Genomic DNA, 27,539 nt, shown 5'->3' with positions numbered 1-27,539 from the left:
CCCCACCGGCGAAGTTGTTTTGCGGCTAAAGTGGTTGATTTAGGGGGAGTTTAGCCGAGGAGAAATATTATAGAGAATAATAACCAAATAGGTATGATTGGTGTATATTCCTATTATTATTGTGGTTCCAGTCAAATACTCCAATAATAGTCAAATAATAAATGTTTTTCTAACGCCCAAGACATATCCCAACTCCAGTTCCTTGATATCCCCGATGTATCACAAAAAATAGGAAAAAAATTAAATAAAATAAAGAAAATCACAAAAAAAGAACAAGAGACCACTCCCAGAATGATTATCATTACTTATTATTTTTGAATCCAAAAATATCGTTATACCGCATCCACGGTGGCGTTGTCGTAGCCCGCGCTCGCATCAGGGCCCGCCCCATGCATGCTGGGACCATTAGACATGCGCCCCACGATCTTATCCATTAGGTCCTCCGACGGCAAGAGACCGTCGAAATGGTGTGGCTGTTGCGACTCGCGCGATACAGGTCCATGGTGCTCCCCTTGGTAAGGAATGTGGTAGTTACCGGAGACGTCTCCGGGAATGGATGTGGAGTGCGCACCCCATGAGGCCTGGCCGTGACCGAGATCGTCAAGCGGCTGCGTATTCGAGCCAAAGAAGCCGTGTAGCACACTATTGCTGTCGTGTAGGTTCACGCTGTGTTGCTGAGATGGCACATAGTGGGATGCTTCGTGACCCATTGTGTAGCCTATTCCTGAGTGGGAGAGAGGCATGTCGTGCACGTTGAGCATTACTGGTGCGCCGCTGGAGCCGTGGATACTTGTGGATGGGATGCTCTCGGATGCGAGGCTGGTGGAGAAGGAGTCCAGCACGGAGGTGACGGCGGTTTTGTCGCTGAGTCCATCTTCGGCTTTGCTAATGGATGCCATGAAGTCCAGGTGGTTGGAGGGGTTAAAGAGATTCACATTGTCGTGAGATGTTTGGTACATGGGCCATTGTGAGTGTGGTTGGCTCGGGTGGTGGATGAGGTCATGGGGCTGAGGAGCCTGGTAGACACCCTGGGGGTGGGATGGCTTGCTAAGTAGGATGGAATCCAGAGAGAGGGGAGGAAGATCAACCCCCGAGGTTGGGCGCGGGCTATTGGTAGTAGTCCGGTCCGGCGCCGGAATTAGCCGTCTCCAAGTAGTTGTGCCAACTTCGCCGGGTCGGGTTTGTCGGAACTTCCAAGCTAGAACGGCCATGCGCTTGCTCTCATCGCCGTGATGGCCCTGGTACTGATTAGAAAGCCGGCGAGAGCTGGGCAAGGTGGCACGGAGCTCCTGCACTGCAGACAAGGAGCGGAAGAAGTGACGGGTATGCTCGTCAGCGTCACGAGCAGCTTGGGGGTTTCCCGAGTCCTCAGCCATACGCTTCTCTTGAGTCAACTGAGTGAACAACTTAGCCCACCACGATGATTCGAAGAGAGGCTTGACCTTGGTTGACTGGGTTTTGGGTAGGTCGTGGTAAGTCTCTAGGAGCTTCTGGCTGTCTTCATAGACGTGTGTGCTGCAGGTCCAGTTGTCCATCTGGCTGACTCCCAACACATCGCCAGCAGTAGGGTGGCCGTAGTCAAGGTCAAGCTGAATTCCCAGCCGTGATCCCGCCGGGGGGAAGTCGGTCATGAGCTGAAGGTTCACTTCTAACAAGATGATATCGCAGTCCAAGGGGTTGTTCACGTCATCCACCATGGAAGCCAGGTGAGGGAAAGAAGACCGCCACCCATTCACATGCTCAAGAGGCATGGGCGGCTGAACGGGATGATGCAGATCACCCTGCAGACGAGTGTATGCATGCAATGCCTTGTCAATGCGATTGGCCTGCTGAGGAGCGCTGACCCACATGTCGAAGCTAAAGCCATGAATGGTGCTCGCAGCAGTCTCCTGCATATTGGAGCCAAGGGTATAGTGTGGTGGTGGGAGATCTCCAGCATATGGCTGCATGGATCTCATGTGGTCATGGTATGAGGGCTGTGTGTGGCTGCCGTAGTGGCTGGATGCCGAAAGGTGCTCCGATGCCGTTCTCCATTTGGGAGCGGGCGCTGAGCCATGCACACTCGATGATCGTTCCGGTGATGCCTCGCGGACGAGTCGCTCCCCTAGAATACTATATTAGTAAAACGAAGAAACATCCTTCATATTTGACAACTCACAATCGGGATCACCCTTCAGGAAAGAGTCGAGGACCTGCAGATGGCTTGACACCTGCTTGCGAGTCCTCCGTTTGCCGGTCAATTTGAAGATGTACTCAGCAATCAACTCGTTGCGGCCATACGATTTGCCTCGTTCGGACCACTTTCTCCGACCCATGGGAGGGTTCGCTTCGAGGGCTGGAATCGGTTGTTAGCTTCTAGTCAATGCATCACTATGGTGACATCAACTTACCCTGCTGGAAGGCATCCTCCAACTCATCAGACCACACCGGCTCTCCGTCCTTGCCAGTATCACGACGAGGACGAGCGCGGTATTCCAAGTACTTCTGGGACTTGAGGTAGCTACTCCGTGCCCGGCGAGATTGAGAATTGGGCCCAACTGAGTGGAGTCTGCGAAGCTTGCGTTGATGAAGCCGAGCGGCTACATGCTGCTGATGCAAGCCCGAGGCCGACAAGGTCTGAGAAGGGTGAGGAGGATGAGGATACTTGAAGCCAAGCTGATGGAGTTGATCCTCACGGGCAGCGATATCAGCATGAGCTAAATGATCTGAATAAGACTGGACATTCCCAGTGGTATTCTGCAGAGCTCGATCAGAATGAGCCCCAACAGTATCCAGTGATGACTGGTTCTGAGTGACCAGGCACTCGGGTTGCCAGTCAGTAGCCATGGGAGGGTACCAAGGACGGGCTTCTCGAAAAGAATGACAGATTCCGATGAGGAGTGGACTGAGAGGCACCGTCAAATGCTTACTGTCTGGCAAAGAACGCAGCTCAGTCACAAACAACGACACAAAGAACGCAAGAAGTCAAGAGAATGTAAGAACCTGGGAAAGAGAATGTGAGAGCGAGCAAGATGGTGTTTATAGGGAACCATAACTCCCCTTTGGAGAGGGGTTCTGTAGCCCCAGTAGCAACATAGTTCCGGCAGGTCTGCTTTGCCTGGCCTACGGTCCCTCGAACGCCTTGTCCATACTCCTGGGTAAGTCCTGGTTCTGGCCTGCGCACGTCCAATCGTCGTGTGGAGAGCAGAGGGCCAAAGGACAACGGCAAGCCGACCTTGCCGCAGCAAATCAGGAGTCAAGAAAGGGCTCGATATGTGAAGGAAGTTGGACCAGGAAGCAAGGGATGCTCAGCAGCACGATCCAGTGATGAGTGGTCGGAGATTTTGTGCAGTACGAAGTGACCTTGAACGCCCATCGCTTGGACCAGCGTCAACAAAAAACCACAACAATCAGTGGCAATCATGGCGTCCTAGGAATGTTAATTGTCCAACAACATTGCCTTCTTACACGGGACCTGGAATGCTTGATCAGGCCAGGTCAGGGCCAGGAAACACCACCGGAATGCAGGCTTGGCTGATCTCTGTTGATAATCCTGCGTACCATCAGAAGAGCAAACTAAATTAAGTAAAATGACCCTGCGATCCAAGGAACAGTTTAGCTGAAGTTGTGGGGAAGAAAGAAAGGTGTTGCACACAGTAAGGTAAAGTAGGGTTACAGTTACGCCTGGATCAAGAGGGCACGAGACGTGCACGAGGACGGGACTGCAGGGTAATTGACAGCCGCAAAGAACGTGTTCAGAATAATTCGGGGTATCTTTTTATTGCCATAATGTAGCTATGGTAGTATGCAAGTAATCGTACATGGTACATTAATCCACTTTTTCCCTGCAAGGGGTGTTAACAAGCCAATCCATGGCCGTGTCCTTGTAGGGAGAAGGGACGAGGGCTTTACTCTTCCTCCTGCCCTCCTACAGTGAATTTCTTGCGCCCGGCGCCAGAAGTAAGCTGTTGAAGTTTGACCCTGTCCATCTGCTCTCCTACTTTCTTCTCTAAGCGGGCGAGCTCCTCCTCGGGATCGACGGCCTCCTCGTTCACGAACTCCAAAACCAATCGTCTCCCCAGGAGATGCGTGTTTTTCAACGCGTCCATGGCATTTTCCGCTTCGCGAGCGCTTACAAAGTCTGCAAAACCGAAACCACGAGCAGTGTGATCGAACTTCTGAGGAACACGCACAGACCGAAGTTGTCCATAAGCCCCGAATAGGGATCGGATGTCCTTCTTTGTGGCCTGGAACGGCAAGTTCTTGATAATGATTTTCGTTCTGCGCGCCGCAACCTTCTTGGCAGTATCTTCGCGTCTTCGCTCCTCTGCGGCGTCCTTGCCCTTGTGGGATGCACGAATGAGAAGCTCGTGCTGATCCAACTTGTAACCGTTCATAGCAGACATAGCAGCCTGGGCTTGAGCTTTGGTTTTGAAATCCGCAAAGCCGAATCCCATGCTGAGGGTCTGTCCTGGTCGCTTGGGATCGGGCTTGGTCTTAATCCGACCGGTGATAAATCCATCCAGAGATCGGAACACTTCCAGGAACTTCTCATTGGTGGTTGAGAAGTTGAGGTTCTTTACGAAAAGTGTCGTGGTTGCTACGCTGTCATCAGGCTCATCTGCGGCAAACGTGTCTGCAGTTGAGAATCCTTGATCCTTGCCCCGAGTCTCGGGAGCAAGTGTGCGTGGAGCTGCTGAACCATCGAACAAATTCTTCGGTGCTTTCTCCAGGAACAAGATGGAATCACCCAACTTGCGGTAAGCCATGCCCTTGAAAGCCTTTTGGGCTTCGTCTGGTTGCGCAAACTCCACGATAGCAATGGTGCCACTCGGTGGCATCAAGAGTCGGATTATCTTGCCATATGGGTCGAACAGACTCCTGAGCTCAGCCGATGTGACACCGTATGAGAAGTTCTTAACCAAAATAGCCGTATTACCACGTTCACGCTGCTTGAAAGCATCAATATTTACCCCGTTTGAGGCAAAGTAGGCTTTCGTTTCTTGAATCACATGCGTTTCAGCATGTGCTTGCTTCACGGCGGCATCTGAAGAGGTGGGATCAAGCAATTCTGATTTGGAAACTCCGAGTCTTCCAGCCACTGATGACATCACTGCATCGGCCTGCATCAAAATTAGTCTCGATGTTTCGATGTGTGGTAAATAGTAAACTCACATTCATGTATAGGGAGTTCCAGCTGAATGAAGATCCACCGGCGTTTTGTTTCCGCTTGATCTCCCTTTGCTTTTTAAGAGGAAGCTTTGACAATTCATACTCATCAATTTTGTAGGTCTTCTTCGCAGAAGCAGGCAAGATATGGAGCAGACGACCCTGGAAATGCTTTCCATCGAGGGTCTGGTAGGCATCAATAGCCGCATCAGCATCGGCGTATTGCACATAAGCAAAGCCTTTGCTGGTTGTGGAGCGGGTATCAAAAGCGACATGAATCTATATCCAATTAGTACTCAAGGTCATTGAATATAATGTGTGAATGTGCAAAAGTGGGTTGGGTTGGCTCGTTCAGATAGTCAAGAAGCATCTACTAAAATATCTTGTCCTGATAACATCATTTGCAATTTGCATCGGATGTCCCTATCGGGAAAGTCATCATATGAGCACTCGTGGCAAGGAGGCTAAAAGCCAGCTAGCCGACGAGGGAAGGTGGGGCAAGTTGGAAAAAAGGAGAAACAAAACAAAAGCACTAACCTCTTCAATCTTTCCGAAACGTTCAAAAATCGGCTGTAGATCCGATTCTGTTGTGTCGTATGCAAGATTTCTAAGGAACAACCGAGCAGAGTTCCGAATAAGATCAATATTCGGATCTACCGGCGTTGCCTCGGTGATGCTGTCAACGTCAGTCGTGTTGGGCGCAATTTTCTCAATAGCCGCAGTGCGCGATTCCTCGTCACGCTGCGGCGGCTCATCGCCAGACGAGGAAGGTGGTGAGGCAGCTCTGGTTGGTGCAGTAGGGGGTGCAGTGGCCTTGTGCTGATCAAACTCCTCTTGCTCTTCCTCATCCAAAAGGCCCAACAGACGACTCGTCTTTGAGCGTAGCCAATCTGCATCAGACACAGGTGCAGTCTCCACTTCAGGCTCCGCAGGTTTATCCTGTTCTAATGTTTCTTGGGCCACCTCTTCCTCACTCCTGTCAACGACCATGGGCTCCGGCTGCTCCGGCTCTGGTACTGCTGTAGGTTTTTCTGTCTTCGGCTTTTTCGAGCGCGAAGGCAACTCCTGCAACTCTTCTTCCTCTTCCTGCGCAGATTGGTTAATAACGGGAACAGTGTCCACAGACGGCTTAATCATTTCATCATCATTGGCCCATGTCCGAGTTTTTGATGACGATCCCATAAGAGAAAGGTACTCTTGTAGCTTAGGGTCTGATTTGTCCTGTCCGTCCCTCTTGCGCTTGAGGTTGTTATCCGACGATGCATCATTAACATTCGTGGTATCACGTCTTCGTGTGGGGTGAGCATCTTCAGCGTCATTTGAATCAATCTGTAATAATACGGGTCAGTCTCAAGACCACCTTAATTGGTCAGCGTGCACAGGCGAAAGGAGAGTGGCTGAAGCAAGAGAGCAGAGAATTGACATACCGGACGAGCGATGTCTACAGCGATCTTTGACATCTTCATGTATGTCTTGTTGAAGTGCTTCACAGCTTGCAAGGCTGCTTCATGGCTCTTGAAGCCGACGAACCCCATCCTACGTTTGGGTAGGACATGAGCATCTGTGACTTGAAAGCGAGTTGCAAAATGTTTCTTAAGCTGGTCATTGGAGCATGTGGGTGGGAGACCACCCACGAACACTCTGGTGCTCTCCATTTTGGGATTTTGTTGTGAGGAGTGTGAAGACTCGAAGTTTCTATGAAAAAAACTTTTTTCTCTGCTTTCATAGTGCCGCGGGCGGTCTGGTTGGCGGTGAGGTTGCTCTACCGGCAATAAAGTGACCCTGGCTTCATGTTATCGGCGGAGTTACCCTACCCCGTCTTTTTTTTTATTGCTACACCGGATCCCCTTCAAACTTCCTTTGATACATTAATTACTAACAATGGCACTTCCCCCAGCTGAGAAGAAGGAGCCCATGGAGGGTAAGTCTGTCCCCTCTGAGTCCAACTGACTAATTGCTAAATGATTCTTGTAGCGCAGATTAAGTCTGTGGATATGGTAAGGACACCCATGCGTAACAACCATGGCCACTTGATCCTGACTCACTTTCTAGACCGAGGATATGCAACAGGAGGCTATTGCCCTTGGTATGGAACATCAACAGCGCCCTAGGTAACCAAAGCTAACCTACCCCTCAGCCATTGAAGCGATGGAGAAGTTCAGAGTGGAAAAGGCATGCGCCCCCTCAACTACTCGGAAATCCGAATACGATAATAACCATTTATAGGACATCGCCCAGTATATCAAAAAAGAGGTTCGCCAATTCCACCCCGCCTCGATCGCATTTCTAATCCCATACATCAGTTCGACTCGCGCAAGGGCGCTTCCTGGCACTGCGTGGTTGGCCGTAACTTTGGAAGCTTTGTCACCCATGGTTTGTCAATTCTATATAATTCTTATGTTAATAACAAGACACTAATGCAATGTTCAACAGAGACCAAGCACTTCATCTACTTCTACCTCGGCCACTGCGCAATTCTGCTCTTCAAGACCCAGTAAATGCGATGCGATTGATATGTCTAGGCTCAACGTGTGCGCCGATGGGGAAGTGATATCCGGAGAAATGCGTTTTCAAGCGACTCTTTTGTCTTCAAGTAATATTTGGTCTAGGCTGTTATCTCATATTGAACAGCCATTATTGATTAAGCGCGTCCACCCAAAACACGTAAAGCGACCAGAAATATAGTTCCCCGAGTTTAGGCCCTCCGCAGATACACCGTATACTATGCTAATGGTGCATATATGATCGCTAATACTTTACGGGTTCCTGCTGGAATCGATAGTCACATGTGCTTTTATACAGGGGATCGATCAACCACTTGACCAATCACACGACACCATATTGAACATCACGTGCTCCTTGCCAAGACGGCGCCAAGCCACAGCGCCACACCCCCAATGCAGCTGCCTTCGTCTTTGATCGACTTTCAGTTCTTCAAATAGCGCTCAGCACTCAGTTGGTGCTCTTCAGTAGTTTTATATCAACTTTTCTACATCTTGCCTTCATTATGGCTTTCTGTATCACGTTCGGAACCCATGGTAAGTCATCTTGGTTTGACCCACGATCCAGAACCAGAGTGGACCCTGTCCCTGAAGTCATATCGACGGGTATCCGTGACGCTGCGGATATACCCAGTCGTATTGAATGAGATACTGACCATAAATGCAGAGTTCTCATCTCAGCTCGAGGGATATGAGCATGTTCGCGCATACTGTTACAACTGTAAGTTCTGACGTCAGTGGTCTATTGGGATAGTTTATTGATCCTCCACATTAGGCCAACATTGGAATGGTCACTGTATCACCCGATGGTATGTTTCTCCTTCGGGTACCCAATAAGAGTAGTTTGAACTTGACTAATACTTTTTGCAGGCCGTTTTTCACAGTCTGCTTCATTGTAAGTTCATGCTCGCATGAACATCGTCTTGAGAAACAGCCCAAGATATCTAACTTTCACCTCGTTACAGCCATTGATTCCCCTTGCTATGCACAAGTACAAGGTAAATACTCTTCTATTGATTATGTCTTGACTTGTTACTAACGTAATATATAGGAGGTCCAATGTTACACATGCCGTTTCACCCAAGACCTACGGTAGGCTCTATCCAACGGTGAAATTTTATCAGCTTGTTATGATATACTAATACTATTGCATCAGTGACCGGCCTGATATCACGCCTGACACACGACCTCCGGCAGGCATGCAATATGGCATCCAGCCCCCTCCCGGGGCCCAGGGAGGTTGGCAGCAGCAGCCCCCTCTGCAGCCTCCGCCTCAAGCGCAGGGTGGGCTTGGATACAAATGAGTTTCCAAAGATGGTCAAACTCTACTAGCATGAAGACGCATCAATTATCCCGGTAATGCGAGGCAGAAAGAGGGTTTGGCAGGGGATGCCTGTTCTAGCTTAATATCGTGGGTTTACCCTTTGGCGTTGAGTGACTTTATTTTTGTTTTTCTTTGCTATCGAATCTCGAACTTTTGATTTAATCAGCCTGGCATACTTCGTTCCCGAATATAAAATATGAAGAGAAGAATCAATCAAGCAGGTCCTACAGTAACAAACGGACAGGCCTCGATCTCCCTCCCTATGGTCAATGGAGCGCCCAACGAAGAACAGTCTGTTTTCATGACAATGAAGCTAAGAAGGTCCAAATGGTTCCTCAAGTGAAGGCCACGAGGGAAACCAGGGCGACGAGCTCAAAATGGAAGGCACCTGTAAAAAGACGTATGATGATAAAGTAGATGGATTGTTACAACCTGCCCCTGGACTGGCGAGTTACACACTAGGCCAAAAAGACCACTATATCTGAGCATTATGCTCAGATATTCCAGGCTCCGATATATATAGTGCATGACGTGACATGGATTCCAAATTCAATAAATTGGGTAACAGTAGGGGTATAAATAGTCGCAAAGATTAAAACCAATATCAAGGCGCAAAGAAAAGCTCCAAAGGTATCACCAGCAAGATCCTCAGATCTCCTTCTCCGAGCCCAGCTTATCCTTCTCTCCAAGCATCTCCGTCGGCGTCGCAACCCCAGAAGGAGTAGCCGTATCATCACCACCATCCCTCGTGCCGCGGTAAACCTTAGGCTTCTTCCCCACAAGATCAAGCGACATCATCCGCACGACACGAGCAATACTCGCCCGTCCCTCGTACAGTGGGAACACCACAACACCAAACAGAGTAAAGAACAACCAGATAATTCCGACAACAACCCAGCCCGTGAAGAACTTCTTGCTGAACACATATGACGTCCCATACATCGGGATCGGCCAGAGGATAAGGAAAGCAAATGCCATAAAGACTGTCAGCGTGCGCGCGTATAATGCTGAGCGGTTGAGTTGGCGTGTTTCTTCTTCGCTCTCGGCTTGCGTGGGACCAGCCTCGCCTGGGACTAGTTCGAGATCGACGTGGGCGGCAGCGGCGACTTCTGTGTCGTCGACTTTGCGGATTGCGCGCATTGATCCGTAGTCATAGTTTTGTGAGCCAAAGGTGTAGGTGAGGAGTGGGACGAAGATTAATGGGCTGAGGAGGGCGGCGACATTTCCAGCAAGCATGGGGTAGCTGGAGGGATTTGTTAGTTTGGGTTTGTAGTATAGATGTTGGGAGGGGGATTATTACTTAGCGCCAGTGGTGTCAACGGTTAGGACTCCGTATTGCTTCTTGGCTGTCACTAGCCAGGCAATGAGGGAGACTGCCAGGCCGAGGGGTGGTGATAAGGCTGCTGCGATCTTGTTCTGGCCCTTCCAGAGCAGGGTCATGGCACCAGGGAAGACGGCGGAAGAGATGATAACGCCCATTAGCAGGTAGAGATATCCCATACCGATACCGGCGTAGTAGAGACCCGTCGCAAAGGCCGCCATGACGATTGAGTAGACGATACAGGACATGTGCGAAATCCAGACAAGTCTCTTGCCCTTTGCGCTTGGGTCAATGTAGGCGGCGTAGATATCGTAGGTGAAGATCGAAGAGACGGCGATCAGCTGCGCAGAGAATGCGGATGTCACAGCCATGAAGATCATCAGTGTTGTGGCGACTGCACCACTATAGCCGAGCAGCTTGACAGCTGCGAAGGGGAGTACTAGTCCGGCAGACACGTCGTTGGAGCTCAGGCGCTGCGAGCCTTCTAGTGCCAGCGCTGCGAGGCCCATTGTGCTTGCGCATAGCCAGGGAATTGCGAACCAGCAGATGCCACCAATCACGTATCCTGGGAATGCATGGACAGGGCTAGCGGCGATAGCCTTGTTGTAATAACCATTGTCCAAGAAGACGGTGCCGAAGTTTCCAACTAGGTTGATTATCCAGAAGATACCACCCTCCTTAGAGCGCATAGTTAAGTAGCTGCCCTCGGCATTACCCTCAACAGGGTGACGCTGGGATGCGGCAACTAGCGCATCGTACACCTTTGATGGCGATCCTAGCTCGGCGTTTGTGGCATAAGCAGAGAAGGCGAAGAGGAAGATGACTACCAGAATAACCACGGTGTGCAAGTAATCCGTAATAAAAGTAGCCTTGATGCCACCGAAGAGAGTATATAGCACCACACCAATCGGGAGCAGGAAGCAGGCTGCCGCAGTAGGAACTCCAGTCAAAGATGTCATCACGGCTGATCCACCGGTGAGCAGCATCGCTGTAACCAGAATGTTGGTCATCAAGCAAAAGACTATGAAGACGATGTGTACAAGGGTTCCATATCGAGCGCGGACGACTTCCAAGAAAGTGTGTGCGTTCGGCGCACGGCGTTTGAGCTCGATAGCTAGTGTTGCGAATAGGAGAATCTGGACAGTGGCGCCTACAGATACACAAATTGTTAGATATAGAGCGTTTTTGTCATACTTATACAGCGGGAACTAACCTGATGCGTAGAAAAATGGTCCAGAGACACCGTATTTGTATGCGACTGCAGATGACTGAAGAAGGGTTGCAGCCCATGTCCAGCTACTGACAACAGCGGCAGCAACTAGTCCTGATTTGACGGACCGGCCTGCGGTTGAGAACATCTCAGACGTTTGGACTTCATTCTGATAGCTGTATAGAATCATTTTGTCAGCTTATGTGACCGATCTCGATGCAGGGCATAAAGACGCACCGTTTCAAAGCCCAAGTGATAAAAATCATCAGTAGTGCAAATGCAAACCCCAGACCTAGGATAATTCCATATCCAAAACTCTGGGACAAAGGCGCTGTGAAAATAACGCCGTCGGACGCCATGTCGTTGACGTGAAGAATCAGGGACTCCACAGGGTTTATGGCTGGCAACAGAGGAACAAATGTGGAAGACGTTGGCAATGTACCCCAAATTAGGAATCCAGGACCTTGGATCCTCTGATTGATATGAAGAGTACGCCTTGAATAACTTTCCAATGCTGACTTGCAAATATGTACCAAGTTCCTGGCAGATAGCAACCTCATATAGGGCCAGGACGCACAGCATCAAAAGCATGGTGCGGGCCCCTCCGAATTCGCATCCAAAATAGGTACAGCATGACGATCCTTCCAAGGTTGATCTGAGCTTAGATAGGGATTCTGCATTTTGATTGCCAGATAAGGGCAGCATGCTCTCGTAATGCCATGGCACGTAAGGCAGGGATACGGACCGTCTGACCTCGGGAGTACGCCACTCGAATTAGAGAGCCAACGTCCCGATGGAGCACTTGATGTCAAAAAGTCTTTTGAAGAAGGTTTAAACTAGGGGTATAGATGTTATCGATCATTGGTTGATGTCGGCTTGTTATCAGTTACCCTGGAGCTAGCTCTGGTACTTGTGATTGGATGATTCTGATTGGTTGGAGACTATGCAAGATAAGAATTTACGAGCAAACCTTAGAACTCTCAGACATTTGATATTAACCACAATACTAAAAGGATTTATTCCTATACTCCGTACGAGAATATGGGGATATCGGGTTTCCCCGGCTCCAGGTTAGGGCTGATCGAGAGGCTTGGCAGCTTTTACTCATTCTTATTATTTTCCGAGATCCACTATCTACACTTTATTAAAACATTATACAATGAGAACTTATGGTCTGGATTAAGTTCCTTATCATATTCCGATCTCGGTATGGTTATAGGCTGTATAACCTGTCTACGGGTGAATAAACGCTTTATCTAATTATTGAACTGTGGATTATGAAAGAAATATATATGTCTGTCTCTTTTTGGAAGATTTGTTTTTTTGTTTCACGCCTTGAGCGCCAGATATATGTCAAGCTATGAACACAATTCATATCTCCAAATAATATGTGTAAAAAAAAGAACCAGCGAAAAGCTATGTATACATATTAATTCTCAACTTAAAAACAAATCTAAATCCTTAGAATGACACTGGTGAGTGAGCCATAGCATACTCAATAGCTACCAGCTTCTTCAGTCACCATGCAATTTGACGTCTCCCTTTTTTTGCTTTTTCTCTCGGCAACTATTTGAATGATTGAAGCCACCATATCACCACTAGAATCTAGAGCATGCTGCTATATCTCAGACGAATGGGCGCGGTATAGAGGGGGAAGAACTATAATATATCATAGAAAGGTAACGTAGAGGGTAGTTGTGCAGTTACCACAATTTCACCAATTGTTTGCCTCCATAGATACATAATCTTTATTTATATCTACGCAAGTAGTCTCCTGCATCTCCGTTTGCACTCCTTTGTCGGCAGCTATCCCTACCTATAAAACCCCAACATTCCTCAAAATGAAACTTCATCCCTATCTTCTTCCCCATGCTTATTTATATCATTTGATATAAAACGTTATATATCCATCCACCGGAATTTTAGCCACCAGATTCTTGCTTCATTCTATATCACTACCCTTTCAGGGCCATCACATTGTGGGAATTCATTTTCTGCGATAGGCCACTAGCCCTTGTTTTGTCAGTCACTACATCACTAGTAATGATTACGGTTTCTCTCACATCTTGCCTACGATCAACCATCACATACCTGCCTCCAGGCACCATGGAGGCTACAATGCGAGCCGCTCCCAGGTGGCAACCGGACAACCTTGCCCACCAACCCTCGACCGACAGCTCCTAGACTCATGGAATATGGGCAATGCGTCCACAATGCCCACCAATCCTCTACCATGAGACCAGCAACATAAACAACCTAGAGTTCAACGGGGTAAGTATCAACTAGATATCACGCTGGGCTCACTTGCTAACATCATAGATCCCGAGTGTTTGTGAACACATGCACCTCGAGCTACTCGCCCATATCTATTACATGGCCAACTTCTGGGAGAGTCTCAGCCCGCCTCCTCAGCCTGAACGACCGCACGACGCAGGCATACCAATGCGCCGACTTATCCCTGACTTTGTCGCCGTGGTCACTGAGCGCCGGCGGGTATAGCGCGCGGAGACTCACCATTTGCTCAGAGATCGTGACCAGTTACCACAGACATCAACGTAACCAGCAGCTCCAGTAATGACTTGGAGAAGTTTTAACAGTACGTCCTATCTGTCATGTCTTGTGGGAGTACTATGCGTTGCATAGGCTACTGTAGTCGATAGAGGAAAATGATCAGAGCTAACGGAGCAGCTGCGCGACTTACAGCATCGTTCGCTCCGCGCTGGAGCGAAGGCTGCACTTCGGTTGGTGGGATAATTGAGACCCATCATCTGATTTTCCCAGCGGAAAGAGCCCGTCTGAAGAAGCCTCTTGGCCACGCCGTACCAAGTACGGGGCTGTATGGACTCAGGGACATGGCGTTGCATTCCGGATATTGGTAGTATGTTGACCCAGCAAATCTCGATATTGCTTCCGCTTCCTTGAAGACTGCACGCTCAACACCTAACTCATGCACGCTTCAAGCTACTGAGGGCGATGTATCATCTGGGTTGGTTTGATTTTGGTATTATTTCCGGGCTGCGGGACTTTCACGAATATAACTTACATAAAGCTGACAGACACAACACAGTTACACGAATACGAACACAAACGGAATCAGAGCTCAGGTTTCCACGGTGTCATTTGATATAATGCACCACCAACCCAACTTCGAACACCGACTGCTTCCTTGTGAAGGCATACGCCACGCCCGATATATAGATGTTTGCTAGAGAGTGCGGATGGTGATAAGCGGCGTGGGAGATGTTTATTCTGAATGACGTGTAATCATGGTCTACACGGTAGGCTGACAATACTGGAACCATTATGGGCAAAAGATCTGAAGCATCCTTCTCAAACAAATTTACGAATTCCTATCAAATATCACTTCCTTTGCGAGTAAATTGCCTCTAGTGCAGTGGGCCGCATCTGAGCACCGCCTGGGCAAGCTGCTGATGGCTTTACAAGGAGACCAGATACAGCCAGACTACTTCCTTTCCAAGGACTAGTTGGATATAGAATGCTTAGAGCGGTGTTTTTTTGCTTTCGAATGGGGTTTTTTTGATGCCGAATAATGGGGAGCTGGGTGAGATTACTAGCACCTGGCTATCTTATGAGTGATCTGTTTCGAAGGGATAAGATCTCTGTTCTTTCCGCGTATATACCGTGTCTAGATCCCCATTGAAATCAAGCGCACTTGCTGCTAGCTTAGAGGGATAATGTAGAAAAAAATGAGGAAGAAATCCTACATATCCTACAATGTCGTATATCTAAAAGTCTTCCGATCTTCCTTTCCTGAGGATTGATAGTTTCCTCTGAGCGCCCTCTGGTATAACCTAACTTCATTTGAAATGTGAGTTTGTATTAGACATTTCTACAAGATGTGTGCTATTACAAGCCTAAATATCGACATTGTGGAGCAAAACCATAATCAATCATTTCGAAAGGGCTGGTATACTTGAACGCCGTCGCTAAATTCGAAGCTGTGCGTCGATATGAAATCTGAAAGGCTTAAACAAAACCTTCCAAGGTTAGCCGAAAAGGGCTCGGAATAGTCCCAAGGTTTGGGGCAAAGCTACGTCGGTAGAGATCTATTCCTTACTAGGCCGCGGCGAGAGATATACGTATCAATGATGCCCCAGAACATATATCTTTCTACTATTTCAAACCTCGATCCTAAATTATATTCAATACTCCTATTTCCTACCTCATACTAAAGTCCATTGTTCGAGAATCGTTTCATTATCTCAAAGAAATGTCCGGATTACTTGGAAGCTCCGAACTACTTGGTAGTCAAGAATTGAAGCCTGTCTCTGACTGCCACCCTTCTCCACAATACCCCTTATGCGAGCCAAGCCCAGATTTGCTCACCTTTGTCATCGAGAACTACCGTACTCGCCGTTTAATAATGCAGCAATGTGAGAAGATGGAGGCAGAGTTTAATGACTTAACAGAGAATCACCCTATGCACGACAACAAGGATATCCTGCTAAGAATCGACTACCTTTAAAAGTTGTCTCTGATTCTAACAGATGGGGTACAGTTAGTTGGAACGGCGATAAAAACCCTAAAAGAACGCGCCGAAAACCCCGAAATCTATATCGCTATGGGAAGACTCTCCGATAGTGAGTCTTCATTTATTCACCTGCTCATAAGATGGTATCAAACTACAAAAGAAGGCTGGCGTTACCTTTCTGTGTGCACCGTGTATCAAAGGCAAAGGTTATACTCTACCTTCCGGGAAAGAAATGCCTATTCGCTCGAAACCTGGAAATTTATCCACCTTGATATCTGGGCCCGATCTCAATCGCTTCTATAGATTTATATAATATGAAATCTTTATATTGATGAATGATCTAATACACTGTGTAGAGTGGTGACAATCAAGACATTCAGTCATCAAGACGCCTTCCTTAGGGGGCATGAGTGGGCCAATTATCCACAATTACCGGATATGTTGGTTGCAAAAATCCAGAATGGGCTGGATATATGTGTCCCATCCCGGCACATCAGGGCTCTAAATCACTAATTAGCTATGTATTAGCAGAATACCTGCGACAGGGGCTACTCACAGTATACTTATGATCGAAAACATGATCTTCATTAGGCTCATAGCATTCGACGACCGGTACATTCATCTCCTTGAGACGCCTAGCCATATCCTGGCTTTGTGCAAGCGGGGCAGCCCTATCACCCATGCCATGCAGGAAAGCCGTTGGCGGATACCATGTCTTCGTCTCAAGAAGCGGAGATGGCGACATAGACAGCAGAAACGCAGCCAGCGCTGCTTCATCCGCAAAGCGCTCAGCATGTAGCGAGCCCAGACGCACAGACCTGGCAGTAGAACCGACACGCGCAGCTATATCAGAACGCCACTGGTGAAGCTCCGCCTGGAGTCGTATGCGACGGGTGAAGCGGACATCGGTTCCCCATCGTTCACTCAGCACCTGCTCGGACTCAGTTTTATTCTCATCAGCCCATAGCGCATCGGTCAAAATGTTGGATTCATTTCTGTCTTTTAGAAATTCTTCCAGCTCAGCATCAGAGAACTCGCCAACCCATGCCGGCGCGTCTTTGGCGTTCTCGGGAACAGGCGCTAGGATGGGCCATGCCGCTGCTGGGTCGACTACTCCATAAACGAGAATGACAGCTTTTGGCGGTGGTGATAGATGGTGGCCCATGAGGCCAGTGAGGAGTGCGCCGCCTGAGTCACCGCAGAGGATCAGCTGGTTCACGTCTACCGTGTCTGTGCCGAGTATGAACGGGAGATTGGCGCGGCACCAACTCGCGGCGTCCAAGCAATCCTGTAACTGCATATCATAGCTCGCCTGTGGACCAAGACGGAAATTGTGGGATACTATATGGTAGCCTCGCTGGCGAAAGCCAGGTTGCATCCATGGGAGCGGTGCGAAGTGGTTTCCTGCAAGCCAGCCGCCGCCGTGGGTGTAGAATACCACTGGGGCTGGCTCATTGGCGGGAGGATCAGCGGGCCAGATTCGTACAGCAAGCTCTACGCCGCTGTCGGTCTTGAAGGAGTGATCAGAGAAGCCTGGGGGGCAGCTGCGAGGCGCGTATTCCGTGGCGTCGTTGTTTGCCTGATTGTCACTCATTGTCGGAGCTATGAATGCTGTCCCTATTTTAAAAACGATGTTGTATCCAATTAATCTTGCTTCGGGCGAAATTACGTTCGCTTTAATGCTTTATAAGGGGAAGAGGCGCAGCCAATTTTGCCGGCCGGTTAATGCTACGTCTTACCACCAACGCCCCAACGATACAGCCATTGTTATTTGACCGTATATATAACCGTATATTATGAAGTAGCACAAGTTGTGTAGATTTGCTCCTGCTCTTCACAATAGTATACCCTAGCTCAGGCATATCTGACAAGATGTAGCCGTCTATGTCATCTATCGTCACACTTCCCTTAAGGCGAGATTCTTGGCCATGCCTCGAGGTGGTCATTTCCTTTGGTCCTCTCGATGCATTGTGTATCTGCTCTGGTAGTAAGACACCACGAATCCCAAGTTAAAGCCTGAAGAACCTATGATGCAGACAACGCTCCCACGAAATATTATCATGGAAGATGTGAATGGAAGCAAGCAGATACATAAGTCCAATTACGAATTGTTCATCTGGAAGTCATGTCCGAAGCCCCAAAAAGCAGACAGATTGTGCTAGGTTGTTCTAGGTGCGTTGCCTCCAGCATTGAATGGAGAAGAGAGCTCATTCGCCATTCCACGACTGCTCCGGATCACCCGCAGATTCAAGCATCCAGGCTTGATAGTCTACAAAGGTACTAGCAAAGTAAATTAAATGCCGGAAACAGATTCAGTCAAGTCTTTATATTGTACAGACAAACGTCCGGATAGAACAAACACCACCATGTTTCAGTCCAAGCTGCCACAGCCACAGCACATTCCAGCGCATAATATCGTCAGGAAACAAGCCAATGGATATAACACAGAAAGTTAAGACAGAGACACGAATAGATTAGTTCTATCCATGACCTATACAGCAGATAGGTCGTTGAGTAACTCTCTTTTGCAGCGCAAATGAAAACACTACACACATCAAAATGAAAACGGAAACGGAAACGGAATCACGCCAGTTGTTTGGGAAGGGTTGATTTGGTTCCAGCGCCACCAACGAGAAATGGCCCAAGGGTCACGGGGTATAGGAGTGGATAAGTGAGGTGGTATGAGGAGAAGATTCGAGGTCGGGGGAGAGCGCAGTCAACGCCCGAGATAGATAGTACAAAGCATCTCAGGGAATATCAACTGCGCAATTGAAACTGATCAGGTGCTTAAGCGGAGAACTTGCGGGTGATCTTGGCGATGACTGCAGAGAAAGTAATTAGCAACGAATTCAACAACACCATCTCATCTCCAGGAGTTCTTACCGTGAAGACCAACAACCGAGAAAATGAATCCCAGACTGAGGACCAGGACAACAACGGGGTCAACGCGGAGACCGGGGCTCTCGTCGGTGTAGAGCTTGAGCATGGTTCCGGATGAGCCACCGGCGCCGGCAGAGCGGGTGGAGCTAGGGCGGGCATTGCGCAGGGTCTCCTTGTGGTCGGCAGCGGCACGGCGACGCATAGCAGCACGAGGGCCGCCAGGAGTCGAGGGAGAGGAGGGACGGCCAACGGAGTTGCCGGTGGCTGCGGCGGCACCGGACTTTGAGTCAGGGCCGGACTCGGCGCCTGAGGTGAGGGGAGACGCTGGGCGAGGGGAGGCCTAGTGGTGCATTGTGTTAGTTGCGGATTGAGAGACTGGGTTGAATTCGTAGTGGGTTGTTGCGTTGGTGGATGGAAGCAAGCTGGCTTGATCGTCCTATGGATGGTTCTTGGAGTCCGGGTCCGGGGAGATGAACTTACCATTGTGATTAATTGTGGGTGGAAGAGTGTAAAAGGGAAAAAAAATGTATTAAAAGAAAGATGGAATTGCAATTCAAGGAGAAAGGAAAGGAGGAGCTTGAGAGGGTCTGAAAGGGAGGTTTGCGGAGTTGAGGCCACGATCGCGGTTTCTTGGGTGATACCGTATTTGACTTGTCAACCCCGGTAGTTGGGGGCGAATCCGGTGATAATTACCAGTATTTACATTACACGACGATCCGCCAATCAGGATGACTCGGCGCACATTACTACAATAGCACAACTCCAGGGCTCTACGAGATCCTTAGTGAGTAGATGATTGAATTCAATATAACATTGAAATCTACGAGAAGTCAGGACGCTAGATATTTAGATATAGCAGTGAATTGCAATTTTCAGTACCACATGAGGTATGATAATCTGAAGTCAATTCTATGTATTAATATAGCAGCTACTACAATACTATCCAGGTGTCTAGTCCATTGAATTAATAAAAAAGGCTAGCTCACATTCATCGGGAAAAGCATTAATGGCTGTCGTAAGACGTGGAGAACACCTCCGGGAATCAAATCATCCATATAACGCCGTCGGTGCACTCGTGCAGGGGGTATGGGGGGTATGGGGTATGGATATGAACATGTAAAGGAAACCAAGGAAAGTAAAATCACAGGAATTTTTTGACAGGTCAGAGCCAGGGAAAATGGGAGATGGTGGGCAGAGCAGATTCGACAGCGATGAGGTATCACACTGAGCCGAAAGCCCAGGAGCAAGAAAGCAAAATGCACAAAGAGATCAGGCTAAATTTCAAGGTGTCACACAGACACAAAGTTCACAGATTAGAGAAAAGCGAGGATCCAAAATTTAACGCCGCGAGAAAGTACCTATAGAGACATTACCCTTCTTCGCACCAGATCAGTCGATCATCATTCGTGATGGTACTTGGGTAAGGTTCGAAGAGAGCTCGGTTGTCTTTTCCGCTTCCTTGTTCTTCTTCTTGTTGATGTGGGGCTTCAAACCGCGGTTGAAGTTGTGGGCGCACAGGCAGGCGTTGATGATAGTGATCACAATCAAAATGATAGTGATGATGGCAAAGAAGGTCATCGATGGTCGAGCGGGTAGGTATTTGAAGTAAGTTGCCGGCGAATACATTCGGAACAGCTTGAAACAGAAATATGCCATTGCGCCGAATAAGAGAAGCTGATGAGATCGTTAGAAGTTAAATCGATATTGCTGATATTGTTGACTTACAATGATGACAATCATGCCAATCATGGTTTCTCGTCGCACAAACCAGGCGCCACAGACCAGAATGAGAATGGTCACGGGGATGGCAGCCACTGTAAGCGCAAATTCAAGGTCCATGCTAGTTGAGGAGACCAAGACGAGGAACTGAACAGTAAAGCCCAGGAAGAAAAAGAAATCGAATTTCAAGAGAGCGATATAGATCTGATTCGCGACCGGTTAGTCACGTTGTATATGGGGAGGTCGAACGAAACACGAACCTGGTAGGTGAGGTAGCGACGCTTCATTTGCAGATCAGCACTAATATGCTTGTAAATGGTCCATGCAAACTCGTCATAGAGCTTATAGGCGACGAAAGTCATCAATAATGTTCCCAACGCCACAATGCATGGAATGATGATTAGGAAAGGCTCGGATTGAGCCCAAACGACTGGACTGATCATATCCATCAGGGCCAAGGTGGTGACAGCCTCTCGAATTTGTTTCACTTGAACCGCGCCGTAGATCAGGAGGCCAACATTGCAAATACACAATCCGATGATCTGAATCGTGTTCTTCATCCGCAGAGCGTCGTATACTAGCACAAGCTCGTACAGGAAACCGAAACCATAGAGGGCGAGGAAAGTAGGGATCGTTTTCGAAGCGGGACTGTTGTTTGCGCGTTCTTGGATTTGAAAATTCGCGAAGATGTAACTAGAAAAATGGCGACGTCAATTTTGATTTCCGATGTTTCGCTTCGGCATTTCATACCTTTCAAGGCTGAGGGTTACGATTGTTTGGACGAGTGTGACGATCGCGAAGGACCACGTCCAATGTGTATTTGGGAGATACATCCTGGGGGTATGGGTCGCAGGAGTGACGTTGGCGTATCCCTCTCTTGCGCGGAAGCCGCCTCCTGGACGTCGAAAGGCGGGATCAAAAGAACCCCCTAAGAGAGAAGCGCGCGACCCGTGTGAAGGAATCTTGCCGAGTGGCTCCGTGGTGGAGCTCAGGTCGGCAGAGTGAAGAGGGAAAGACACGGTGACGGTGTTACCACCTGACGGTGGCTTTTCACTTTATAAGGTCCGGTGGGAAATAGGCCCGACACGGGGGGAAAGGGCAGATTGGAATACCCGGAGGCTCGTGTGCTTCTTTTAAGGCTTGGCAATTTAGTTGGCAAGTCAGGATTCGTCAGGAGATGCAGGTATGCCTCAACAGGGGCATTCGGCCGTTCAGGCAGACCGTTTGAAAGATGAATTTAAGATATGTAGACGATGATTTCCCTTTTACTCTGTAGTTTGTTGTGTTTTTATCCCGCGGAGTTCCGAATTGTCAAGCGGGGGGGGGAGTATAGGGAATGTGTTGGCGATCGTACAATACCATGTAACCCTCGAAAAAGAAAATAAATAAAAAGAGTAAGAAAACGAGTGACAGAAAAGAGTTGAAGAAGGGGAAAAAAAGAGGCCAGGATTCGAGACGGGAGAGAAAGTAGGGGTCTGGGGTTCAAAGTTGTCCACATACCATGGGGCGGGTCACACACAGATTACGCAGGCTATGTACAATTCAATACTCCGTTAAAAAAAGTACAAATTAGGCAAATTCTAGTTCCATAAAGACCCTGAACAGTTTCTATAGCGACCTAATTATTTTTTGCTTTCAACGCCTTTTTCTCCTGAATCGGTGGGGTGGATCGACATGCGACAGGTACCAAAATTAGAGTCCAGACTCTTTTTCTTGTCTGTATGTTGCACACAAGGTATTTCACCTACATATATGTGTGTACCTACATAGAGTACATAATATATATAGTAAATAGGTATATAGATATATACTCTTCTGGTTCTGGAATATTGTGCACTCCTCATTAATTCCAAAGTTGGAATATCCCAATATTAGTAATCATGTCAGACCAGTTAAAACTTAACTTTTGACACTTTTTAATTAACGAAAGCCACAAATGAATCCCCGCCGGAAAGTAATTGTGGAGGTAAGGCTGTGTAATAACGAGAAACTGCAATGCCACAGTGGCTGGGGCATGTGGCTGAGACGTTTGAAACTCGAGCCCCTGAGGGTCATCCATGGTTGCATGTGTTACTGTACCGAGGTACTGAAATATAATTACCCTAATTTCATCTCCCTCTATTGACATGTCTCTTTATCACATCTTCTTAACCTGAAACCCTCAAAACCAAGTGTTTTTGCATGTAAAACCTAGTACTCCGTATAGAAAATAGCATCCACCGGTAACGGCCCCAATGTGTCAATGCCACCTTGGGCAGGCCCACACCCATCATATTGCAGTCAGCCAAAGTCCATTCTTCAAAATACTCAAGTTGAGATACCCGAGCTTATGTCTCAACTATGTACTCCGTACATACATATGCGGTGCGTTGATATTTAATCCACGCGGCTCGGAGATAATCGAGCCAGTGGCTCATTCAGCCAGCGCCGGTTATCTCGGCAAAGGCAAGCCGGACAATGAAATTGCTGAATTCCAGATCTTGGTTTACTACTATGGAGTATGCACTGAGGTCTCATATGCTGAAGATTCTAGGTTCTACGCTCATGATGGGGGGTATCTGGTTCGCTAAGCTGATCATGTTTTTCTAGGCAACAGCCCGTGTGTAATATGTCTCGGGATAACTCCAGGACTCCGTAGTAAGATTGTGACTAGCTATGTTTACTTATCCCGAAGCAAATTCAGGAAGCCAATTACTATACAAGAGCTAGGTTCTTATACGCCTAAGCATAGTACATACTAATAGCGTCTAATAAAACAATACTGCTATAGCTCAAAGACCTGCCCGGATGCCCATATCTCGCCCGAAACACACATCATTGGTAGTAATCAACGAGGTATTTATGCAAAAGCTGTTGCTCCGCTCCTCTCGACCTAGTGGGCTCATTCCGCTTCAGCTGCCTTCGCCATTGCTTCAACAGTATACTCATCCGGGTCCCACCTCAGAACCCTAGTTTTGATCTCTTCCAGCTTCAAAGCAACCAGTTGCTCCATCTCCTCTATTTCCTTTTCGCCCAGCAGATCAAGCCTCTCTTTCCAAGCTGTTTCAGGAATTTGAGCAGCATCGAAAAACAATGGATCAATCTTCTTCCAGTAGATTGCGTCAAATGCAAAGCTGTTCAACGCTGCATACACAATCCAGAAACGTCCGCTGTCCCAGCTCTGTTGCATATGGCCAGAGAGGCGTTGACTCTCGTTTAGGTGACCCTTCTGAATCTCCGTCTCTTCGCAAGCTCTCATCGCCCTGAGAAACATCTTTAAGCGAAGACTGAATACATTTTCCCAGTCATCCATGCCATTTGGCCAGAACTCGGGCTTCTCAATGAGCAGCCACCAAGGTGGCGCATAAGAAAACTCAATCGGTGCTGTATAGGTGAACTCCCAATCTACCACTCCGGCTATTTGCATATTATCATGCAGTAGTACATTCCCCGGTCGGAAATCGTCACACCAGATCTTAAAAGGACCTTGTTCGAATGATGGATCAAGAAGTCGCTTTTCTCTGGCGAGCTTACGGAAAAGCTGCCGTGCCACAAACTTTCGTCGACAGTCATCTGCTGACTCCATAGCATCGTTTCTCTGGTGTACTAAGTGCTCAATATTGAGGTCCGCAAGGGCTTCAAGCTAACCAGAAGTTGTACTGAATACGGTGTCGGGAAGCTTAGACCGTGGTAATCCTCCTAGTCGTACCAGTCCATTCATATTCATTGATAAGGGTCGACGCGACACTTCCCAGGTAGAGTCATCGATCTGGGCGAGAGATCCTATACGGGAAAAAGAATGCTTCGAAAGCTGTAGTAGAATACCCGCTAGCTGACCATATAAAAATTCTAGCGTATGGTCGTTGATATTTGGGTCTAGGATTCCACGTTCCTTTTTCGGACATCCAGGGGTATTAAGAGCGTCGTACATATTTGTTGTATGCTCGATATACTCCATTAGAATAAATGGGCCTAGTTCAAGGGGGGCTTTCCTTCTTCGTGCCCAAGTGTAGAATGAACGGAACAGGTATCGATGTCTGGTCTATGAGAAATCGCATCACAGCAACTTCATTCACGACCTTTTCCTCGGGGAAAAATACGCCGCCGGGCTGAGGTAGCCGTATAACCAGAGCATCATTTTGGTACTTCATGCGTAAGGAAATGTTATAGGAACCCTTTTCGAGTATGGCAAACTCGGTACCATCCCCTCTGTGCTCGAGGATGAACATCGCGATCGGTCGTTTGATATCGACCTTAGGAATTGAAGCAACCAATTGTGGGATATTTTCTCAGCCCATTCCCAGGCTATATCCTCAGCGCACATTAGAGTGTTCATAATTGCTTCGTAAGAATGGAATAGTTTGGAAGTGATACAGTGAAACAGAAGACTGATTATTTAGGGAGGGAATTGGGCCTTTTGGTGTAGGGCTTGGCATCACATAGTTGATCTATCACACATGTGTTGTATGGGAATTCGTGGTGAGTTCTAGGGCTGTGGACGAGTCGAATAAATCCAACATTTAAAGTGATCGGCATGCCCTAATATCTTTATTACATTTAACAGATCATTTCAGATCAATTAACTCGAACTTGTTAACGCAAAAGATATGTCAAAAAATGACAAAAAATAGTTTCCCTGGGAATCGAACCCAGAACCTTTCCGGAACATCTGCTAATCGCATTTGTTAACGGAAAATCATAACCGCTAGACCAGGAAACTGTTAGATGAACGCTGGGTTGCAGAAAATATATTTGAACCTGAACAATGTCTATGGCCAATGAAATTCTACACGCCTGAACGCCTGAACGCCAGGATTGGGACAAGCCTGACTTTTTTTTTTCTAGCGAGGGCGTCTATTTGGTACAATCATTCTGGAAGTCATCTCCTCAGATTTCCCTTTTTGGTTTAAGGTGTTATCACAGTCGCATGCTCAGTTTCCCCGCACTCTGATAGCGATGATATCGGCAAATCTCCAAGTTTACGTCCATTATCTAATCGGAATTAGAGATCTTTCAATCAGATCTATGGTATAAATAAGTGTAGGGTGCATATTCGCTACTCTTCAAGACCTTTTATTATACTGGAGTTGTCTGATACGACATGCTGTCTCTATGGGCCGGGGCTATCTTCCTTTGTGGATATATTGTCATATGCGGATTCCTCTCGCCCCTATCTACGATCCCGGGTCCATGGTATACTCGATTCACAAGCTTGTGGATTAAGTATCAGGAGTTCACTGCAAATCGAAGAGAATCAATCCATCGCTTGCACAAGATCTATGGTCCCGTCGTCCGGCTAGGCCCCAATGAAGTATCATTTACCAGCCTGGATGCGATTAAAGAAATTTATGCTTCAGGGGGCAGTGGGTATGACAAAACCGAGTACTATGATCTTTTTAAACAGTTTAAGACCAAGTAAGCATTGCACTAAACCTGGAGAGAAATAGCTGGCCAGCTACTAATACAGAATGTAGGACAATGTTTTCTACTTTATTGAAAGATGAGGTACATATTCCGAATAGAAATGAATTATTCAAGTGCTAATACTCACCAGCATAGCAAAAGAAAACGCATCTTTGCCGATAGATACGCTATGACCAATATCATGAAAGAAAAGCCCATGGCTGTTATCCACGAACGGGCCACGGCGTTTGTATCTAAGTGTGCTGAGGCTGGCCAAAAGAGTGTGGATGTTTACGTGAGTTATCAAGATTACAGCATCAGCACGAGGACATACTAATTCTCCTAGTCTTTGCTTCACTGCTATGCCCTAGACTGCGTTACTCATTTCATGTTCAGTCCCGGTGGCCTGAGATCTCTCAACGTAGCCGAAGACTTCGAAATCATGCACGAACTGACCTATCATCAGAGTCTCCAGAGTATGCACTGCTCTATTTCCATTTTACGTTTTCCAAGTTCTAGTAAGAAATACTAAAATAAACCCAGAAAACCTCCTAGAGTACTACCTCCCTTCATTGGCACCCTATTTCCCGAAATTTCTTCACGCCCGCAGCGCCCCAAAGGCAAACCAATACGTGCTAGACATGGCAGGCCAAATAGAGCTCGACGGCCACTCCCTGATGGAGAAGCTCAAACGCAAAGAATCAAACTTGGAACTAATACAAGCCGCCGCAGAATGCAAAGACCACATGGCCGCCGGCATCGACACAACGGGCGATGGTCTGTGTTTCTTGATGTGGGAGCTTTCACAGCCTCAGAACCTCTGTTTCCAGCAAAGTCTTTACAAAGAGCTTACCGCTGCACCAGCCAATGCACCATTGGATAGCTATGTGTATCTCGACGCTGTCATTAAAGAGGCGCTACGGTGTGCACCGCCTATTCCGATGTCTCTGCCTCGCTATGTACCTGCTGGCGGGAGGGAGATTGATGGCTTCGTCATTCCGGAGAATACCATTGTTAGTTGTCAGCCTTATTCGGTGCATCGGATGAATGAGAGTGTCTTCCCTGAGCCTGATCGGTTCAATCCTGAGCGGTGGCTTGTTGAGGAGGGAACTGCGGAGCGGAATAGGCTTTTCTTTTCTTTTGCTACAGGTGGGAGGGGATGTACGGGGAAAAAGTGAGTTGTTTCTTTGCTCTCTGTTTGACTGCTACTGATTGCTGATACTTCTTAGTCTTGCGCTTGTTGAGATGAAGATGCTGCTTCGGGAAGTGTATTCTCGTTATCGGACAACGGTGGCTTCGGATATGACTGCTTCGATGAAGTTAGACGATCAAATTATCTCTTCGAGGCCCGAAGGGCAGAGCTGTAAACTGATCTTTACGGCTATAGAGTGATACTGGATGCCTTAGTTTCTTTATATCGGAAGATTGTTATAATTTCAGAATTGAAAACAGTAACTGATCAGATATTTACAATAGCCCCCAATATGATCTAATATAATGATATGATAACCATAATTATTTGCCTCAACGGTAATTCGAGGGCCCCGAATATGGCGATGCGG

General features: G+C 47.7%; 10 protein-coding genes across 10 annotated transcripts; 3 read left to right on the top strand and 7 right to left on the bottom strand.

Annotated features, from left to right (window-relative positions):
- Positions 1-332: 332 nt before the first annotated feature.
- On the bottom strand, positions 333-2,826 carry abaA (transcription factor AbaA; the record flags this gene model as incomplete). Its single annotated transcript, XM_040788305.1, has 3 exons — positions 333-2,104; positions 2,159-2,335; positions 2,391-2,826. The coding sequence occupies 3 exons, from the start codon at positions 2,824-2,826 to the stop codon at positions 333-335; spliced, it is 2,385 nt and encodes a 794-aa protein (XP_040652077.1).
- A 1,061-nt stretch (positions 2,827-3,887) lies between these two features.
- Positions 3,888-6,803, bottom strand: mrd1 (RNA-binding ribosome biosynthesis protein MRD1; the record flags this gene model as incomplete). The annotated part of the gene is made up of 4 exons (XM_040788304.1): positions 3,888-5,102; positions 5,155-5,427; positions 5,686-6,477; positions 6,576-6,803. The coding sequence occupies 4 exons, from the start codon at positions 6,801-6,803 to the stop codon at positions 3,888-3,890; spliced, it is 2,508 nt and encodes an 835-aa protein (XP_040652076.1).
- Positions 6,804-7,029: 226 nt separating this feature from the next.
- On the top strand, positions 7,030-8,953 carry PGRI_005900 (dynein light chain DYN2; the record flags this gene model as incomplete). The annotated part of the gene is made up of 14 exons (XM_040788303.1): positions 7,030-7,069; positions 7,123-7,145; positions 7,201-7,234; positions 7,286-7,311; positions 7,375-7,401; positions 7,452-7,521; positions 7,582-7,642; positions 8,218-8,255; positions 8,317-8,370; positions 8,425-8,458; positions 8,520-8,544; positions 8,615-8,647; positions 8,701-8,741; positions 8,806-8,953. 14 exons carry the CDS (start codon positions 7,030-7,032, stop codon positions 8,951-8,953), a joined length of 654 nt encoding a protein of 217 aa, XP_040652075.1.
- A 668-nt stretch (positions 8,954-9,621) lies between these two features.
- Positions 9,622-11,863, bottom strand: PGRI_005890 (sodium:solute symporter family protein; the record flags this gene model as incomplete). Its single annotated transcript, XM_040788302.1, has 4 exons — positions 9,622-10,216; positions 10,274-11,444; positions 11,508-11,680; positions 11,742-11,863. The coding sequence occupies 4 exons, from the start codon at positions 11,861-11,863 to the stop codon at positions 9,622-9,624; spliced, it is 2,061 nt and encodes a 686-aa protein (XP_040652074.1).
- A 1,843-nt stretch (positions 11,864-13,706) lies between these two features.
- PGRI_005880 (uncharacterized protein) lies at positions 13,707-14,003 on the top strand (the record flags this gene model as incomplete). The annotated part of the gene is made up of 2 exons (XM_040788301.1): positions 13,707-13,775; positions 13,824-14,003. 2 exons carry the CDS (start codon positions 13,707-13,709, stop codon positions 14,001-14,003), a joined length of 249 nt encoding a protein of 82 aa, XP_040652073.1.
- Positions 14,004-16,425: 2,422 nt separating this feature from the next.
- On the bottom strand, positions 16,426-17,590 carry PGRI_005870 (alpha/beta hydrolase; the record flags this gene model as incomplete). Its single annotated transcript, XM_040788300.1, has 2 exons — positions 16,426-16,497; positions 16,553-17,590. The coding sequence occupies 2 exons, from the start codon at positions 17,588-17,590 to the stop codon at positions 16,426-16,428; spliced, it is 1,110 nt and encodes a 369-aa protein (XP_040652072.1).
- Positions 17,591-18,783: 1,193 nt separating this feature from the next.
- Positions 18,784-19,359, bottom strand: PGRI_005860 (SEC61-beta family protein; the record flags this gene model as incomplete). The annotated part of the gene is made up of 3 exons (XM_040788299.1): positions 18,784-18,818; positions 18,880-19,216; positions 19,357-19,359. 3 exons carry the CDS (start codon positions 19,357-19,359, stop codon positions 18,784-18,786), a joined length of 375 nt encoding a protein of 124 aa, XP_040652071.1.
- A 906-nt stretch (positions 19,360-20,265) lies between these two features.
- PGRI_005850 (uncharacterized protein) lies at positions 20,266-21,428 on the bottom strand (the record flags this gene model as incomplete). The annotated part of the gene is made up of 4 exons (XM_040788298.1): positions 20,266-20,550; positions 20,602-20,799; positions 20,856-21,288; positions 21,346-21,428. 4 exons carry the CDS (start codon positions 21,426-21,428, stop codon positions 20,266-20,268), a joined length of 999 nt encoding a protein of 332 aa, XP_040652070.1.
- A 2,048-nt stretch (positions 21,429-23,476) lies between these two features.
- On the bottom strand, positions 23,477-24,301 carry PGRI_005840 (Aminoglycoside phosphotransferase; the record flags this gene model as incomplete). Its single annotated transcript, XM_040788297.1, has 2 exons — positions 23,477-24,217; positions 24,284-24,301. The coding sequence occupies 2 exons, from the start codon at positions 24,299-24,301 to the stop codon at positions 23,477-23,479; spliced, it is 759 nt and encodes a 252-aa protein (XP_040652069.1).
- A 1,374-nt stretch (positions 24,302-25,675) lies between these two features.
- Positions 25,676-27,369, top strand: PGRI_005830 (cytochrome P450; the record flags this gene model as incomplete). The annotated part of the gene is made up of 6 exons (XM_040788296.1): positions 25,676-25,989; positions 26,049-26,079; positions 26,129-26,272; positions 26,324-26,453; positions 26,521-27,151; positions 27,207-27,369. The coding sequence occupies 6 exons, from the start codon at positions 25,676-25,678 to the stop codon at positions 27,367-27,369; spliced, it is 1,413 nt and encodes a 470-aa protein (XP_040652068.1).
- Between the last annotated feature and the right edge of the window lie 170 nt (positions 27,370-27,539).

The sequence above is a fragment of the Penicillium griseofulvum genome (assembly GCF_001561935.1).
Source record: "Penicillium griseofulvum strain PG3 chromosome Unknown contig_79, whole genome shotgun sequence".
NCBI classification, from domain to species: Eukaryota; Fungi; Ascomycota; class Eurotiomycetes; order Eurotiales; family Aspergillaceae; genus Penicillium; species Penicillium griseofulvum.
Note: the sequence above shows the minus strand (reverse complement) of the source record. Positions and strands in the feature narration are given on the sequence as shown.